Below are 17,345 nucleotides of genomic sequence, written 5' to 3'. Positions count from 1 at the left end.
CTTCCTTCCGAGGAGTGGCTGGTGGGTTTGAACCGCCAGCCTTCTGGTTAGCAGTCAAGTGCCTTAGCCACTATGCTACCAGAGCTCCCATCCTAAGCGTTAGTGAGCTGAAATGGACTGGTTTTGGCCATTTTGAATGAGGCAATTATATGATCTAGTAAGTTGGGAATGACAAATTGAAGAGTTATTTCTTGGCATAGATGTGTGAGAGCTTCCAGCATTGCTTGTTTTTACTGAAACATCTCAATTGTATCCTGTCACTTCCTGCAGCTTGTTTTTCATCAATTCCTTCAGTGCAGCTTGAACTTGTTTTTTCAATGAAATGTTGAACTTTGCACAATTCTTTTTAGTATATTTAGCCTATATATTTCTTAAATCTTCTTTTGATGTTTCTTGCATTTTTCAATATTTTGCCCATAGAATCCTACAACATTGCAAATAAAGGCTTGAATTTTTCTTCACTTCTTTCAGCTTTAGAAATTCCAAACGTGTTATTTCCTTTCATTTCTCTAACTCCAAGACTTTGCACATTTCATAATACTTAATCTTCCAAAGCTGCCTTTGAAATTTTCTTTTCAGCTCTTTTACTTCATCATTTCTTCCATTTGCTTTAGCTGTTCTGTGTTCAAGAGCAAGTTTAAGAGTCTCTTCTGACATCCATCTTTATCATTTCTTTTTTGGCATTATAATGACCTTTTGCTTTCTTCCTGTGTGATGTCCTGATATGTTCTTCAACCCTTTCTGTTCTTAGGTCATTAGTGTTGAATGAATCAAACCTGTTCTTGAGATGATCTTTAAATTCAGGTGTGATATTCTGAAGTCATATTCTCATAGACTTGTTTTCTTAATCTTCAACTTGAGCTTGGTTTTTTCCACAGCTGGCTTCTTGTCTTGTTCTGACTGATGAAATTGAGATTATCCATCATCTCTTTCCATAGATGTAATTGATTTGATTCCTGTGTATTCCCTTGATGTGGACAATGTGTACAGGGCCATTTATGTTGTTGAAAAAAGGTATTTGCAATGAATAAGTCATTGATCTTTCATAATTCTATCTTGCAATCTCCAGCGTTGTGTCTATCAACAAGGCTATATTTTCCAACTACCAATCTTTTTTCTTTCTTTCCAACTCTTACATTACAATAACAAGCAATTACAATGTATCTTGATTGTATGCTTGATCAGTTTTAGACTCCAGAAGTTTGTAAAATACTCAATTTACTCATTTTTGATATTAATGTTTGGTTATTAAATTTGAAAATAGGAACGTTAACTGGTCTTCTTTTTAGGTGTGTGGATATTATCCTGTCATTGACAGTTGTACTGCAGGATAGTTCTTGAAATATTCTTTTTGATGATTACTGTGACAACAGTCCCTTTCAATTCATCATTCCCAGTAGAGTAGACCACATGATTGTGCAATTCAAAATGGACAAAAATAATCTACTTCAGGTCACTAACACCTAAGATATTGATCTTTATGCATTCCATTTCATTTTTTATGATATCCAATGTTTTTAGATTCATAATTACTACATACCATGTAACAATTATTAATGGATATTTGAAGCTGTTTCTTTTCATTTTAAGTCATGCTACATCATCAAGTGAAGGTCCTGTAGGCTTTTCTTCATCCATGTTATTAAAGTCTATTTTTGAAGAGTCAGCTCTTCCGCAGTTGTGTTTTAAGTGCCTTTCAATATGAGGGGCTTATTTCCTGGCACTATGTCAGACAGTATTCTGCTACACATATGGTTTTCACTCACCAATTTTTTAGAAGTATATCTCCAGATTCTTCTTTCCAGTCTGCCTTAGTCTTGCTGAAACCTATCCTCCATGGGTGTTCTTGCTGGTATTTGAAATACCAGTGACATAACTTCCAGTATAACAACACAAAAGCCACCAAAGTATGACAAAATGATAGACAAATGGTGGGCTATTCATATACTCATGCCTCGGAAACCCAAGAGGGGTTTCTATGAGTTGGAGACAACTCAATGGCACATAACAACATGCCATATGCATATATGGGAAAAGTACTGGCAGTCTACTTAAAGAAATCAGCTAATGAAAACCCCGTGGAGCACAGTGGTGTGATATTATTGTTTATGGGGTCATTGTGAGTTGGGGTACTTCAGGGCTGCTAAAATAACAACATACAAAAATGTAAAAATTTATTGAGTCATACTTTTAAGATTAGTGCTTTTGTTACATGTATATTATACTTAGATAATAAACACAAAAACCGAGGAAGGAAAATTATAAAACATCATAATATAATACAAAAGTATAATTTTGGTTGTGTAGAAATTTTATTCAAAACAGAACACCCAGATGCTACAAAGAAAAAGCTGAACTGATGCAGTGGTCCATGTATATATAACACCACTGCTGTGAAAATGATACATGGTTGCTTTCTTCCTTCATGCCTATAGGAGATGAAGTGAGGCCATGATGAGACTCTTGAGGGGTATTTCTCACAGAAGGCACAAGAGATCCTGTAGCCAAGGCAGCCACTCTTGATGCCCTTCCTTTGGCTTCCTACCTGTCTCCAACTGAGATGTAGTTCAACTCATATGCTGCTCGAGCTAGGGCATATCTTCCCCAAAAACCTATTGAGTGGGTGACCTGAGGGCAAAATGTGACACCAATAGCACCCAAGGCTAATTTTCAATATGTACAGAAATCTATGTATGTACTTCGATTGAGTGGATCAACCCCAACACTTACTCTTACAGTTAAGCCCCAATCTTGTGGTGATTCTCTTTGTCACTTTTTTCTTTTTCCCTTTCTCTTAACTGGCAGGCAATGGCTTGTAGTATGAGCTCAGTTTCCCAGTTAGAGCTCTCTGCTTTCCTAGTGTTGAAAACAAAGCAGGGCTGTGAAAACTGCATGCTCCACAAAGCATTCCTCCATCCCCAGCTGGCCATAATAGGCAAGGAAGGAAAATTAAAGCCTCTTAACCTGGCCTTTAAAGATTCTTGACCTTGCTTTTTGCTTTCACATTTATGCTCAGAAAGCACACTTTGAATTTTCCCTCCTTCTCAACTAATTTCATTAAAAACAAACAAAAAATCTTGTTCTACATCATGGGAAAGGGAGACTTTCCAAGGTAAAAAAATAAAAAAAAAATAAGTCTACCAAGCACACCCAGTAAGTCTAATAAACTGAATGATTCCTTCCATTCTCTGCTTGAAATGAGACAAATGCCAGAAGATATCTGTTGCATTCATTCATAATAATGCATTGAACATATGCAAGAAAGGAATAGAATAAAGCAATAGAGGGGTATGACAACAGCAGCATATTTTCTTTCCTTTGTTTCAATTATGAATACTTCAGAGTATCCTTATCATTATACTGATATTTTTAGAAACTTTCAAGTACCAGTTTGTTTCTATTAAAAACAACTTTTAAAAATGTATACTTTTGCTAAAAAGAAAAAAAATAGAGAACATGGAAAGGAGTCTAAAAGTTTCCTTGGTCACTTTACAAACCAAATAACAAATGTGTGATGACTCCTACTCAGAAAGACAGTGTGGCATAGAGATGAAGAGTAAAGATGCTAAGTTTAACCCCAGTCTCATTTAATAGCTATGTGATTTTTTTTAACACATTTTATTGAAATATAATTTATGTACAGTGAAATACACAGAACTAAAGTCACATGGGTCAGTATTTTTTTTTTTCAGTGTTCTCTCCCTTCCCCTCCCACCCCTGGCAACCAACAAAGTTTTCCTCCATATATAAACCTTTCCTTGACCCTTCACAACAACGAACTAATACTATATTTGTCCTTCTGTAATTGACTTATTTCACTCAGCATAATGTCCTCCAAGTTCATCCATATTATGCAGTGTTTTGCAGACTCTACATTGTTCTTTAGTGCTGCATAGCATTCTGTTATGTGTATGCACCATAGCTTGGTCATCCACTCTTCCACTGTTGGGCACGTAGGTTGTTTTCATCTTTTTGTTATTGTAAATAGTGCTGCAATGAACATGGGTGTGCATATATCTGTTTCTGTCCTGGCTCTCACCTCTCTAGCATATATACCTAGTAATGGGATTGCTGGATCAAATGGTCTCTCCAATTTCAGCTTTCTAAGTAATCACCATATTGCTTTCCACAGTGGTTGTATCTCTTCACAATCCCACCAGCAGTGTATGAGAGTCTCAATCTCTCCCCACCAACATTTGTTATTTTTCTGTCTTGTTGAACCTTGCCATCAGTGCTGGTTTGAGACGGTGTCTTGTTGTTTTGATTTACATCTCTCTGATAGCCAATGATTATGAGTATCTCTTCATGTATTAGCTGGCCACCTGAATATCCTCCTTGGTGAATTGTCTATTCATGTCTTCTGTCCATTTTTCAATTGGATTGTTAACTCCTTTGCTGTTGAGGCATTGGAGTTTTCTATAAATCTTAGACATAAGTACCTTGCCAGATATGTAATTATCAGCAAATATGAATTTGTTGCTGTCAGTTTTGTTATGTGTTTTTTCGTGGTGTCAATTTCTTTGTTCCATATAATTTTCTATGCTGAGCTCGTTTTGTTTATGAATCGTGTTATCACTTCCCTTGTTGCTACTGTTATAGTATTTGTTAAATATTTGTGCTGCTCCCCTTTTTTTAAATTTTGATGTGAAGATTTATCATTTTTCTTTGAGGTTACCCTGTGATTTAGTTTTCTTTCCAAGTTTAGAACAACCTGTGCTATCTTATAGTTGTCCTGACTTCCCTACCACCTAGAAGTTCTGTGACGACACAGTGTTTTTCCCTCTTTTTGGTTTGTACTTGTCCTCATTTGTCAATTGATGTTTCTGGTTCCCTTTTTACAATCTTGTAGGCTTATTTACTTTGGATACTTCCATAGCTGGGTTGGTTTTTGGGTCATGTCATCATGTGTGTTAATGGTCAGTTGTTGTTGGCTGTTGCTGCTTCTCTGTCCAAAGGACTCCTTTTAGTATCTCTTGTAAGGTTGGTCTGGTTTTAATAAATTCCCTTAATTTCTGCTTATCAGGAAATGTCCTAATTTCACCATCATATTTGAGGGATAATTTTGCTGGGTATATAATTCTTGGTTGGAAATTTTTCTCTTTCAGGGTTTTATATATACCATCCCATTGTCTTTTCGCCTGCGTGGTTTCTGCCAAGAAATCCGAGCATAGTCTTGTTGTTTGCCTCTTGTAGGTAACTTTTTGTTTTTCCCATGCTGCTCTCATTTTTCTTTCTTTGTCTTTGGTTTTGGTAAGTTTGATGATGATATGTCTTGGTGATTTTCTTTTGGAGTCTATCTGTTTGGGGTTTGTTGGACTTCCTGAATGGATATATTCTCATCTTTCATCACATCAGGGAAGTTCTCTCCTAACAAATCTTGGACAATTTTCTCAGTGGTTTTCTTTTTCTCTTCGTGGTCTGGAATTCCAATGGCACATAGGTTATTCTTTTTGATGGTATAGGAGCTCTGGTAGCATAGTGCCTAAGGCACTTGACTGCTAACCAGAAGTCTGGCGGTTCAAACCCACCAGCCACTCCTCAGAAGGAAGGTTGGGCATTCCTAATTCCGTAGTGATACTACCTCGGAAACCCAAGGAGGGGTCACTATGAGTCGGGGCCGACTCAATGGCAAATAACAACAACAACAATTTGATGGTATACCACATGAATCTTAGGCTTTCTTCATTTTGTTTTGATTTTTTCTGATTGATCCCTTTCCAAAGAAGTATTCAGGTATTTGTCTTCAATCTCATTAATTCTATCTTCCATTGCATCAGTTCTACTCCTTTGCCCTTCCAGTGTGTTATCTATTTCTGATAATTTAGTATTAATCTTCTGGATTTCTATCTGTACATTTTTAATCATTTCTAATTTTTCATTGATTTTGTCATTTTTTTCTTGTATTTTCTTCTGAAATTCTTCTAGAGTTTTGTTTGTGTTTTCCTTGATCTATCTCACAATCCTTTGAAGATACCTAAATAATAATTCTTTTAAATTCCTTATCAGGTGTTCCAATGCTGTATCTTCCTCAGGGATGTGTTTTGGGTCTTTATCCTGGTCCCTTTTTTCTCCTGATTTATCTTGCTTCTTTGTATGGACTGTGATGCTCTGTTGTCTCCAAGGCATTGTGATGTTTTTGTGTTTATATTTAATTGGTGATTGTATGTTGGAGTGACTTGCCCACAATTTTCATTTTCTTTGTTTTGTTTGTATGTTATCTATACAGGCAGGGTATTTTGCTGTGCTCCTCTAGTCACTAGTTGACAGCACATATTCACTCACCACCTGTCTCCTTTCTTGTTGTCAGCCTCTTGTATGTCCTTGTCGACCTTCACAAACAGAGCCTATTCGTAGGTCCCTGGAATCCAAATGAGAATGCTACCACTTTAAAATCCAAAATGGTTGCCACTTGTAAACAATCAAAATGGCTGTGCCTTCCGGACAGCAGAAAGTCAACAGCTCAGGTTGTCTCCCTCCTTACTGTTTCCCTTCCTAGTTATAGGCCACCAGTGCAGTTGTCCCTGCAGACCTTGGTGACCAGGGCTGATCTTTAGGTCAACTCTCAGATCCCAACACCACTTGAAAATATTCAAGCTGGTGGTCCCATCAGAGTAGCTGATAGTCTGGACCTCTGACCTTCTCTGACCTACTCACTGTTTTTGTTCAGGTTTTTCCACTAGTTGATGCCTGATCTACTTCTGTATAGTTCCTTTCAAAGCTCAGGGCTCCAGGATTATCTTCTGTATCTCTGTCAATTGTTTTTTTTTTTTTTCTTTGTTGAAGAGGGTCTGTGTCATTTCTCTGCCTATTCCTCCATCTTACCGATATATCTGTGTGATTTAGGGGAAGTACTAATGTTTTCTGTACATTAGGAATAATGATAACAAAATTATCTACTTATAGAGCTGTTATGAGAGGTAAAATGAGTTAATATATGTAAAACATTTATATCAGCCCTTGACTGATATTAGATTATTAATTTCTGATTATTATTTTTATCAGGACCGAACCATGTTTCATTCTGTTGTACATAGGGTCACTATGACTTGGAGCTGACTCCACGACAACTAATAAAAATATAAACTTATTACTGTGATAAAAAAATGAAACTCAAAATTATTATTTCTTTTTACTTGCAGTTTTCTCACAGCATGTTTTAGGACTATTGGAGACTTGACCAATTTATATAAGCAATTGTGTTAATTAAGATTATGCTCAACTTGCCTGGGCAGTGGTTTTGGGTGGCTTGGAACATTAATCAGTAGAAAGGAAGCAGCCTTTGGGGTATGGCCTGCTTCCAGTATATACAGAGAAGCTTTGGGAAAGGTTACTAGTTTTTTGGCACATTCTGTTGTTGTTATATGCTGCTGAGTTGGACCCAACTCATAGTCACCCTTCCTTGGGTTTCCAAGGCAGTATCACTATGGAAGTAGATTGCCCAACCTTCCCTCTGAGGAGTGGCTGGTGGGTTTTAACTGCCAGCCTTCTGTTTAGTAGTCAAGTGCCTTAGGCACTATGCTACCAGAGCTCCCTTGGCATATTCTGGATCCTGCATTTGTCCAAGTCTTCATCTCCAGTTCCTGGACTTGAACCAGCACCCTGCCATGTTGTATGTTTATCTTGGAATTGTGCCATCTTACCTGCCAACCTTGGGTTCATCAGACTCAGTGGTCTGCTGCTGCCTGAGTTAGGAGAGACCCCTAGCTCCAGTTGGTCTGGAATACAAGGGAGAGCTGAAGCTCAAGTTCAAGGGGCAACCTCTAGAGCTGGCTCTCTGAATTCAGACTTGTAGCCTCATATACTGTAAGAGAGGGAGCTCTGAGAGCATAGTGGCTAAGGCACTTGAGTGCTAACCAGAAGGCTGGCAGTTCAAACCCACCAGCCACTCCTAGGAAGGAAGATGGGGCAATCTATTTCTGCAGGGATACTGCCTCGGAAACCCAAGGAGAGGTCACTATGAGTCGGGTCCTACTTGACGGCACATAACAACAACACACTGTAAGAGAATAAATTCCTATTTGTTAAAGCCATCCACTTGTGGTATTTATATTATAGCAGCACTAGAGAACCAAGACAGCAGTCAATGAATAATCCATCATTATCTAATTGATTTTTAAAATACTCAATTCTATGGAAATCAGAAAATTAAAAATTAGGGCAGAATATAATAAATAGATCACATTCTCCTGAAGCATGAAGAAGTGATAAAGGCATTGAGAGTAGGGGGATGCAGGGGTGTTAGCAGTGTTCACTGAAAACAAGAGCTGAATTTGGCCTGTTTATGAAGTCGGTGAGATATGTCAGGCAGAGAAGAACATCAGAAAGAGTGCTGTGACAGAGGGACCTGGAGTTAGCCCTGGGTCTCACGGAGACAGGAAGATGAAATGTCAAGGAAAGGATAGTTCCATCATTAAAAAAAAAAAAAAAAAAGTGTAGTCAACAAAACATCAACAACTTTATTCCGTTCACTTCATACCCACATTCACGATGAAGAATACAAAAACAAGATGCAAGACAACTCTCTTAACTCTCTCTTAATTTTTAATATATTTTATGAACAAAACTATTTCCCAATTTTAATAAGCAGTTATAGCACCCTTTTATAATTGTGTGGTTATTTATTAAAAATAAAATATTTTATAAGAGCTAGTTTTTGGAATGTAAAAGCCAAATTTCTTTGAATATTTTATCTAAGCTATCCTGATATTTTAACAATTAATATCATGAAGGAGTAATTATAACTAAGGGAAACATAAATGCAATTTTCATTCTGTGGTGTATGAAAACACATTGGATGAAGCAAGTTTCATGCTTCAACCAAGTGGAGTCCGTTTTCTTTTTGACTTGGGACCCTTCTACTACTTTTAACATTCCGTTTCACCCCTCTCAGTCCTATATGGTCACTAGGAGTTGGAATCCACTTGATGGCAGTGCTTTTTAATTTTTTTGGTTTATTGATTGTGTGCTCATCTCGCTTTTAGGTGAGAATGATATACATCCAGTGTGCTTTCCCCAAAATTAGGCCCCAACAAGGCAGCTTTCCTAAACATCAGATCTGAGAGGTCCACAGGAAGAGGTCAGCAGATATGGTCTGCTGTGGGCAAAGGAACTACTGCCTATCGCAGACTCCCTGACCTGGGTGGCCAAGGCTGTGAGCTCAAGTGAACCCTGACGGGAGGAGCTTGCAAGCGAGCCGTCAGCGGGCGTGGAGAGCTACTGCGTTTTGTCAAAATGACAGAAGGAGTTAATCCAGTCCCACACAAGGGCTCCCTTTCGATGCCAGGTGCCACTCCCTGAGAGCCTTCTTCAGGCTCCCCTAAGGATACCCTCTTCCTCCCCACAGGTCCTACTGGGCCCCGCCCCCTTTCCAGTCGCAACTCTTCTTGGAGTCCATTCAGACATTGTTGTCTTCGCTTTGTGCGTTGTCGGGCGTGTAATTGGGGGAACTCCTCCCAGCCGGGACCGCCTTAGAGGCGAAGCTGCAGGAACAGGCGATACGTGGCTCCTAGATTCGCGCGCTGGTGGCGCGGCCGTTTTACTGTTTTTCCGGAGCCCACTGCAGGGGCGGTGTGAGCCGGGTCTTGGAGTGGCGCGGGTCTGGGGAGAAATTCCCACCATCCGCTGCGGGCGCGGCGCCGGAGAGCCGGCGGGCGAAGCGGCAGCGGCCCCACACCTGTACCCAGCGGCGGAGGCGCGTGCACCAGTGCTGGCCGTCGGGGACAAGGGCAACCCTTGGGCCCCACACCTGTCACCCAGCGTTGGCAAGCGGCGCAGGAAGCGGATAGCGCCACACGAGGCCAGAGCTCCTGGGGCCGCCGCACCCGGCCCGGAGCTCCACCGCAGCATGGCCCCCAAACTGCTGCTTCTGCTTTGCCTCTTTTCCGGCTTGCGCGCGCGGTAAGTGGCGCGGGGGCCGGAGGTGGCCAAGAGGGGGCCCGAGAGCGCTGCCCGCCATCTGCTAGCGTGCGGCACCGGCAACGGGGCCCGCACTCACCTGTCCCATCTTCCCGGACACGGGGCTCTCTCCACAGCTGGGCAGCTATGGTCTTTTAGGCAGACAGGATTTGGAGGACTCGAGGATTAATGGGCGTTTCACATAAAGCTTCTAGCATCTGGTGGTTTTACGGGGTTTTGAAAATCAAGATCATGGGGCAGCGGCAGTGTCTTACTCCTTATGTATCCCTGAGCCCCCACCCCAATTCTCCAGGGTAGCACACACACATTCTGTACCATGCACACCACTCTGATAAGTCCCAAGACTGAGAAGTATGATTTCCTAGGGTCCAGTTTAGACCAGACTAGTGCAGAACAACTAGTTGAAGGAAGGTGGAGGAGGGTTGGAGGAGGTGAGAAGCCCTGCTTTTCTGAAAGAACTTGTCCTCAGATCATGCACACACACACACACACACACACACACGAACACACACCTTTTAGATCATACAAACCTATGTACACCTGCCCTCATGAAGCTAGCATGTCAGAGTTGATAATAAGGCTTCTGCTGAATGATGCAAGAAATTATCTCATCATATGTTGTTGTTATTATAATCCTTCCTCCTATTAAGGGGTGCTTAAAATCGCTAAGGGGTGCCTAGAATCTCTCGAAAAAGAGATGAGGGATTTTGATAGCAGAAAAAGAGTGAGAAAGGAAGGGTTAAGCCTGTTGCTGTTAATGCAACCTGATGTTCTCAGTTTGGTTTCTCTGGTTCTGTCTCCCAGGCAGAATCTTTGGGCCAGAGCTTGCAGACTGAAATGTGGTTTTGAAATCAGAGCAGCCCTGCTGCCTTCCTTCAGGAAACTTAGGGCACACTCCCAGCCCTCCACCCAAGCACTTTTGTTTTTTTTCACACTTTGCCATTTTCATGCTCTGGGAGTTAGAGAACCAGAGTATTCCTGGGAGCTGTAAGCTCTGTTGGTGCCAGGAATTAGTTAACTGCCTGGAGGCCTGTGTTTCGATTGTATTTGTGTGTATTTGTGTGAAATACAAAGGAACTGGAAAGATTTATTAACCCATTTCACAAAATCCAAAAGGGCCCCAGTTCTCACTCCTCATTTTTGACCTACGTGCCTCAGAAGGAAGGTTGGGCAATCTACTTCCGTAGTGATACCATCTCAGAAACCCAAGGAGGGGTCACTATGAGTTGGGTCCAACTTGACAGCACATAACAACAACAACAGCCAGCCCTGAGGAAGAAAGCCTGGTGCTTACCTCCAGATTTCCTGGTTGCTGATTTGAGGGTATGAAAAGTGCACGAGGAAGGGCAGACACCACCCTGGATTCACAGGCAATTTTCTCAATGAGACAGCCAAATTTTTTTCTATGGAGAAAGCTGTGAATGAAAAAAGGGTGCTTTTACCTGGTGGATTTCGGTGTAGAGGCTGAGACGCAGGCAGAGCATCAGTGTAAAGTAGAAATCCCAAGTCATGTTTAGTGTGGAAATCATATCTACATGATCTTTTTGTCCCCATCAATTCATGACATGACCATCCAGCACCTCGGGATTAGGTAATCAACTGTTTGTCACTTAACATTCTAGAAGGAAAACTACCTTTTGTCCTCATAAGTTTATGTCCTTTGTAGGAAGATAATCTTAGAATATGGCTTGAATCAGTCAGTTTACTCCAGATTTCAAAATACAAATAAAATCCCTTGGGAATTTTCATCCTTCCATGCTGCTACGGCAAATGTTATGATCTATATCTTGGTTGCTTCCTTGCTTTTCATAGTAAAGATTGCATGACATTTGCAAAAAATCCAAATTTTAAACTAATTTCAGTATCATAGGTATGTCCTTTCAAAGTATATGTGTTCTTTGGATGTGTCTTACAGGTGTGTAAAATAATCAGATTTTCAGCTTTATCTTTCAAAGCCATTACAAATTCATAGAAGGTTCTTATTTGCCCTCTGAGTTGCCTTTCTGGTGTTGAAATTCCTTGGAAAGATTCTGACAATTGTGCTCTGTGGTGATGACTTGGCAACTTTCTGGGGGAGAACACTCATGGATGAACTTATACATTAAAAACACTTCTTCATGTCTGGAACCCTTGGTGATATCTTGAAGATGCTACTAGAGTGTCACCCTGCTTTCTGAGGATTAAGGGATGTTTTTAATGTTTAAAAATACTTCAGACTTTTTCTCTGACCTGGATGCAGAGAAGGTATAAAACATCAAAATCACATCTGAGAGTTGATAAAGAAAAAGCTGATTTCAGTGATGGTGATTTAGGACCCAATAATCGAAGTAATAAAAATGCTCATAAAGATTACAGATAATTCACTTTGAATTCAGAAAAAGGACATTCTTTTATCCATCCACTCTAAGGACCTCTGGTGGTGTAGTGGATAAGGCACTTACCACCAGGTCACTGGTTCAAACTTATTAGCTGCTCCACATAAGGAAGATGAGGCAATCTACTTCTGTAAAAATTTACAGCTTTGGAAACCCACTGAGGGTTGCTGTGAGTTGGAATTGACCTGATGGCAGTGAGTTTTTTTTTTTTTTAGTGAGTTCCCTGAAATGAGATTTTATTTTCACCAAAACAAGTATATCCTGTTGGATTGTTGGTCTGGCACTAGCAATGTGAGGTTTCTACTTCACTTTCTTGTAGAAAGCTTGCGTGAGGACCAAGGTCTGCAGGAGCCCAGCACTGGCCACTGTGGGGCCTGGAGCATATCTGCCCACACATTCTGCCCACTCTCCACTTCACACAAGCTACAGAGCTAATGTCCTTCATAACTCCCGAAAAGGGGAAGAGAACACTCCTGTTTTTCTTTTCTCCTCCTCCTACTGCCCCCTTGTGCTGATCTTACTCTAAATTGCTTTTGCAATTTCAGGAATTCCCTTTTGTCACCACTAGAAGGAGAATTAGCCTCATTATAATACCTGTTACTGAAATTACTCAAAGTATTCTGAGAAACTAAAACAGTGAATATAGAGAACAGGTCAGGAGTTTGTCAATGTACATATGGGTCTATGAAAATTAAAAAAAAAAAAAAAAAAGAAACAAACAAAAAAAACCCACCACTGTCGAGTCAGATCCAACCCCTCCTTGGGTTTCTAAAGTGGTATTACTATGGAAATAGATTGCCCAACCTTCCTTCCAACCACAGACGTAGATTACTGAACCTTCCTTCCCAGGAGTGGCTGGTGGGTTTGAACTGCCAAGCAGTCAAATGCCTTAGGCACTATGCCACCAGAGGTCTCCTATGACCACTGGGGACACTGAAAATAGCAGCATGATCTGTTTCTTTAGTTGTGGCTTCTTGGAGATGGAAGGGCTAAAAGTTCGTATGGGTGGAGGTGAAGGAATAAAGAAGAAAGAGAGAAGGAAAGGGAGAGTAGAAGGCACTGTGGCAGGTAGTGGGATGTGTTTTGAGAATGTTGTGCATGATTTTGCCATGGTGCACTGCCTTTCTATCCACAGTGCTCCAGATGTCTTTGCTCTTTGCTCTGTCATGACTTGCCAGGTTTCCGGCAATGTTTGGTACCAGCTATGCATAACAGCCGTTCCTTGGAAGGAAGGTTGGCCACTCTATTTCCCTAGTGATAGTGCCTCGGAAACCCAAGGAGGGGTTGCTATGAGTCGGGACTGACTCGATGGCACATAACAACAACAATAACATGCATATCATACAGAATGTGCCTCAACTTACTCCTTTTGGGTTTTGTAAAATGATCAAATTAAGATTCTCGATAATAAAGAAAATATTTTTGTGTAGCATTTGAAGTTCTATAGTATTAATGGTAAAAATTCAGCTTTACAAATAAAACCAAAAACCAAACTCACTGCTGTCGAGTTGGATCCGACTCATTGTGACCCCTCCTTAGGTTTTTTGAGGTGGTATCACTATGGAAGTAGATTGCCCAATCTTCCTTCCAAGGGGTGGCTGGTGGGTTTGAACCACCAGCCTTCTGGTTAGCAGTCAAATGTCTTAGGCATTACCCCTCCAGAGCTCCCTTACAAATAATGAAGTGAAGTATATCATTAATGAATATGTATTCTAAATTTTTAAAGTTCTTAGTAATGGCAAATATTCAATATAGATAAATGTCCCCTTCAGCAACTCATAGTTAATATAGCTGAAATTTTTATCCTTCTAGCTAAAAAGAATTCAATAAATAGAATCACAAAGGATCAGCCTAGTAGAGAAGTCATTGCTAGACATATTTTGTATACTCATCATCAAAATATCATACACAAGTACATATTCATCTAGTTCTACACTTCCTGACTACTGTTCTAGTCTATGGTATTGATCGTTAACATTTAAAAAGACTCATGCATAATTATATAATGACTCTGAAGACCAAAATTTAAATGAAGTAAAGGTAATGAACTTAACAAAATTTATTCTTCTTATTTATTTCATGTTTATTGTAAATAATTTAGACAATCCCAAAAATTAGCTGAAAGAATGTGTATCATTACACCACCATCTTGAGATGATGTTAACATTTTGGATTCAGTCCTGGATGATAAACAGAAACTAACTCATACCCAGTCAGAACAAATAAACCCATAGCAATTTTCTACTTTTTTGTTGTTGTTTGAGAAAAGAAGTCATTAAGGCATGTACATTGACAAATTATAAAGAAATTGTTTTCTCTGCTAGTTTTCTTCTTATAGTGATTGGTTACGCACACGAAAATGCCTACTTGAAAGCAGAGGGAAACTTCCTCTTTGTAAGCACAAGTGGTTTTGTTGCTGAAGTGGCCCTCTAAGAATGTGCACTTATTTGTGTCCTCTGCAATCAAGTCTTCTGGTGAGCTTGTATTGCTCACCAAAGGTGGCTGTCATGCTCACATTGCATGAAAAAAGGACAGAGGTACTCAAGCATCATCTAATCCCATCTATTAATGAACACATATTAGAAAGCTTTTAATTTTTAATGTTCGTCTTGGCTGCTGTTCAAGAGATGAATCTATTTGTGCTGAAGGAGTCATGTGAAATTGCCAGAGGATGTTTACCAACAAAAATCTCAGTGACTTGCTATCTTCTATGAGAACTAGCAAAGTAAATCACCTCATCATGTCAGTCTTAATGAGAAACACATAAGTGAGATATAACTATTTCTAATGAGTGTATTCTGCCTTCAATTAAAAATATTGGTGGTAGAGGACAGAAACTACACAATAGAACCCTCGTCAGTCAACCTCTGGAAAGTTAGATGACCTTCTTAAGTTCTCAAGGTAGATCCACGGATGGATGGCTGCCTGTTGTCTGACCTTATGGCATTGATTTACCCGTGAGAATGCCTATTGTTTAACTTGGCATATTGTTTTACTTGTGACATTAAATGTAAAACAAAATTAGAGGTCCATCATGCCGTGTCCATAGTGGTGGCATTCTTCCCATTGAGTGTCCTTAGTTTTATTTTATATTATTTTTTCATTTTAATGATAAGACATACAATTTGGCTGAGGGTAATTGGGGCTTTCTACTCAAGATTGGCTGTGTTGTCCACTCAACAAAATGTAAGTAGTACTTGGGTGCCAAGTCCTTAAGCTTAAGGTACTTCTGTAGCCATGACAGCAATTTCTAAGTCACATTTTTGTGCCATAATTATAGGTCCAGAAAGTTAGAAGAGGATGAATATGAAGATTCATCATCAAATCAAAAGTGGGTCTTGGCACCAAAATCCCAAGACACAGATGTGACCCTTATTCTCAACAAGTTGTTAAGAGAATATGATAAAAAGTTGAGGCCAGATATTGGATGTGAGTATTTATGTTTATTATTTCAACAAAAGATATGGTGTGATAATATGCTTTTAAGTGTTTATTTAAAATTATTTATAGATTCATGAGAAATTGTTAACATATTACACAGAGGTCTCCTGTGTTCTTCACACAATTTACTCAAATGGTTACATTAAATTTTGTAATGATAGTTCAATATAAAAACTGTTGGTACAATGTGTGTGTTCAGTTCTGTGTCATTTTATCACATATGTAAATTCATGTAACACCACTGCAATCAAGGTACAGAACTGTTCTATCACTGCAAAGATCTTCCACTGCTACCCTTTCATAGTCATACTCACCACCCTCCCCAAATAACCTAACTTCAAGAAACCATTAATCTGTTCTCCACTTCTACATTTTTGTCATTTTGAGAATGTTACATAAATGGAATCATATAGTATGTGACTTTTTGAGATTCACTTTTATGCTATTAACCAAAATGATTTTGAGATCTGTGCAAGTTGTTACATATCAGTAGTTTGTTCATTTTAATTACATGGTATTCTGCAGTATGGATGTGCCAACTTTGTTTAACCATTCACACACTGAGGAACCTTTCTGTTGTCTCCAGTATTTGGCAATTATAAATAAAATGACTATGAATATATATGTACAGGTTGTTTTATGGGCATACAATTTCATTTATCTTGAATAAAAGCCCAGAAATATGCTTTCTGAGTCATATAAGTATATGTCTAGCTTTTTAAGAAACTGTCAAACCCTTTTCCACAGTAGCTATACCATTTTATATTCCAACCAGCAATATATGAGATGTGTGACTCAGTTTGCCTGCATTCTTAACAGCACTTGGTATTGTCATTATTTTTTTTTATTTAAACAAATTATCATGGTGAGATATATATATATATATAATGAAATATCCCCACCATTTTTGCATATACAATTCAGTGATATTAGTTACATTCACTATGCTGTACAAAAATCAGCACTATGTATTTCCATTTTTTCCCCCTTAATACAAACTGTTTACCATAAGTAATATCCATCCTTTTCCCCTCTTACTTGCTCCTAGTGACCACCAATGAACTTAGGTTTCTATGCATTTGCCTAATCTGGATATTTCTTATAAGTAAGATCATGCAATATTTGTCTTTGAGTCTTGTATTTTCAATAATTTTTTTCTTAATTTTAGCTGTTCTAGTAGATATTTAATGATATCTTATTTGCATATCTTTAAGGTTAGTGATGTTGACTTTTTCATGGAAATATTTCTTCATGTTATTTGCCCATTTAAAAATTGTATTTTTTTTCCACTGTTGAATATTTAGAGTTCTTTACATTTTTAGATACTGTTTGATACATTACCATACAACTTTATGAATAGTCCGGTTAGGTTAGAAGGCTCTCAAAATAGGACTGGGAAAGAGCTGCATCATCTGAGTAAACCCAGTCTTACTCCTTTGGATAAGGTAAAGCTTTCAAGACCTCCATTTGCTGTGTGCCACAACTCAAATTGAAGAGAAACAGCTGCAGACATCTATGAATCATTGGAACATGGAATGTATGAAGTATGAATCTAGGAAAATTGGAAGTTGTCAAAAATGAAATGGAATGCATAAAGATTGATATCCTTGGCAT

At 39.1% G+C, this 17,345-nt stretch overlaps 1 protein-coding gene across 1 annotated transcript in view; it reads left to right on the top strand.

Annotated features, from left to right (window-relative positions):
- The first annotated feature begins 9,844 nt into the window (after nucleotides 1–9,844).
- Nucleotides 9,845–17,345, top strand: part of GABRG3 (gamma-aminobutyric acid type A receptor subunit gamma3) — a 1,139,981-nt gene continuing 1,132,480 nt past the window's right edge. The window contains exons 1-2 of the mRNA XM_007945970.2: nucleotides 9,845–9,897; nucleotides 15,571–15,719. Coding sequence (XP_007944161.1) covers nucleotides 9,845–9,897; nucleotides 15,571–15,719 — 202 coding nt within the window. The remainder of the gene's footprint in view (nucleotides 9,898–15,570; nucleotides 15,720–17,345) is intronic.

The sequence above is a fragment of the Orycteropus afer genome, unplaced genomic scaffold (genome assembly GCF_000298275.1).
Source record: "Orycteropus afer afer isolate SDZICR_OR568_19922 unplaced genomic scaffold, OryAfe1.0 scaffold00146, whole genome shotgun sequence".
NCBI classification, from domain to species: domain Eukaryota; kingdom Metazoa; phylum Chordata; class Mammalia; order Tubulidentata; family Orycteropodidae; genus Orycteropus; species Orycteropus afer.
Note: the sequence above shows the minus strand (reverse complement) of the source record. Positions and strands in the feature narration are given on the sequence as shown.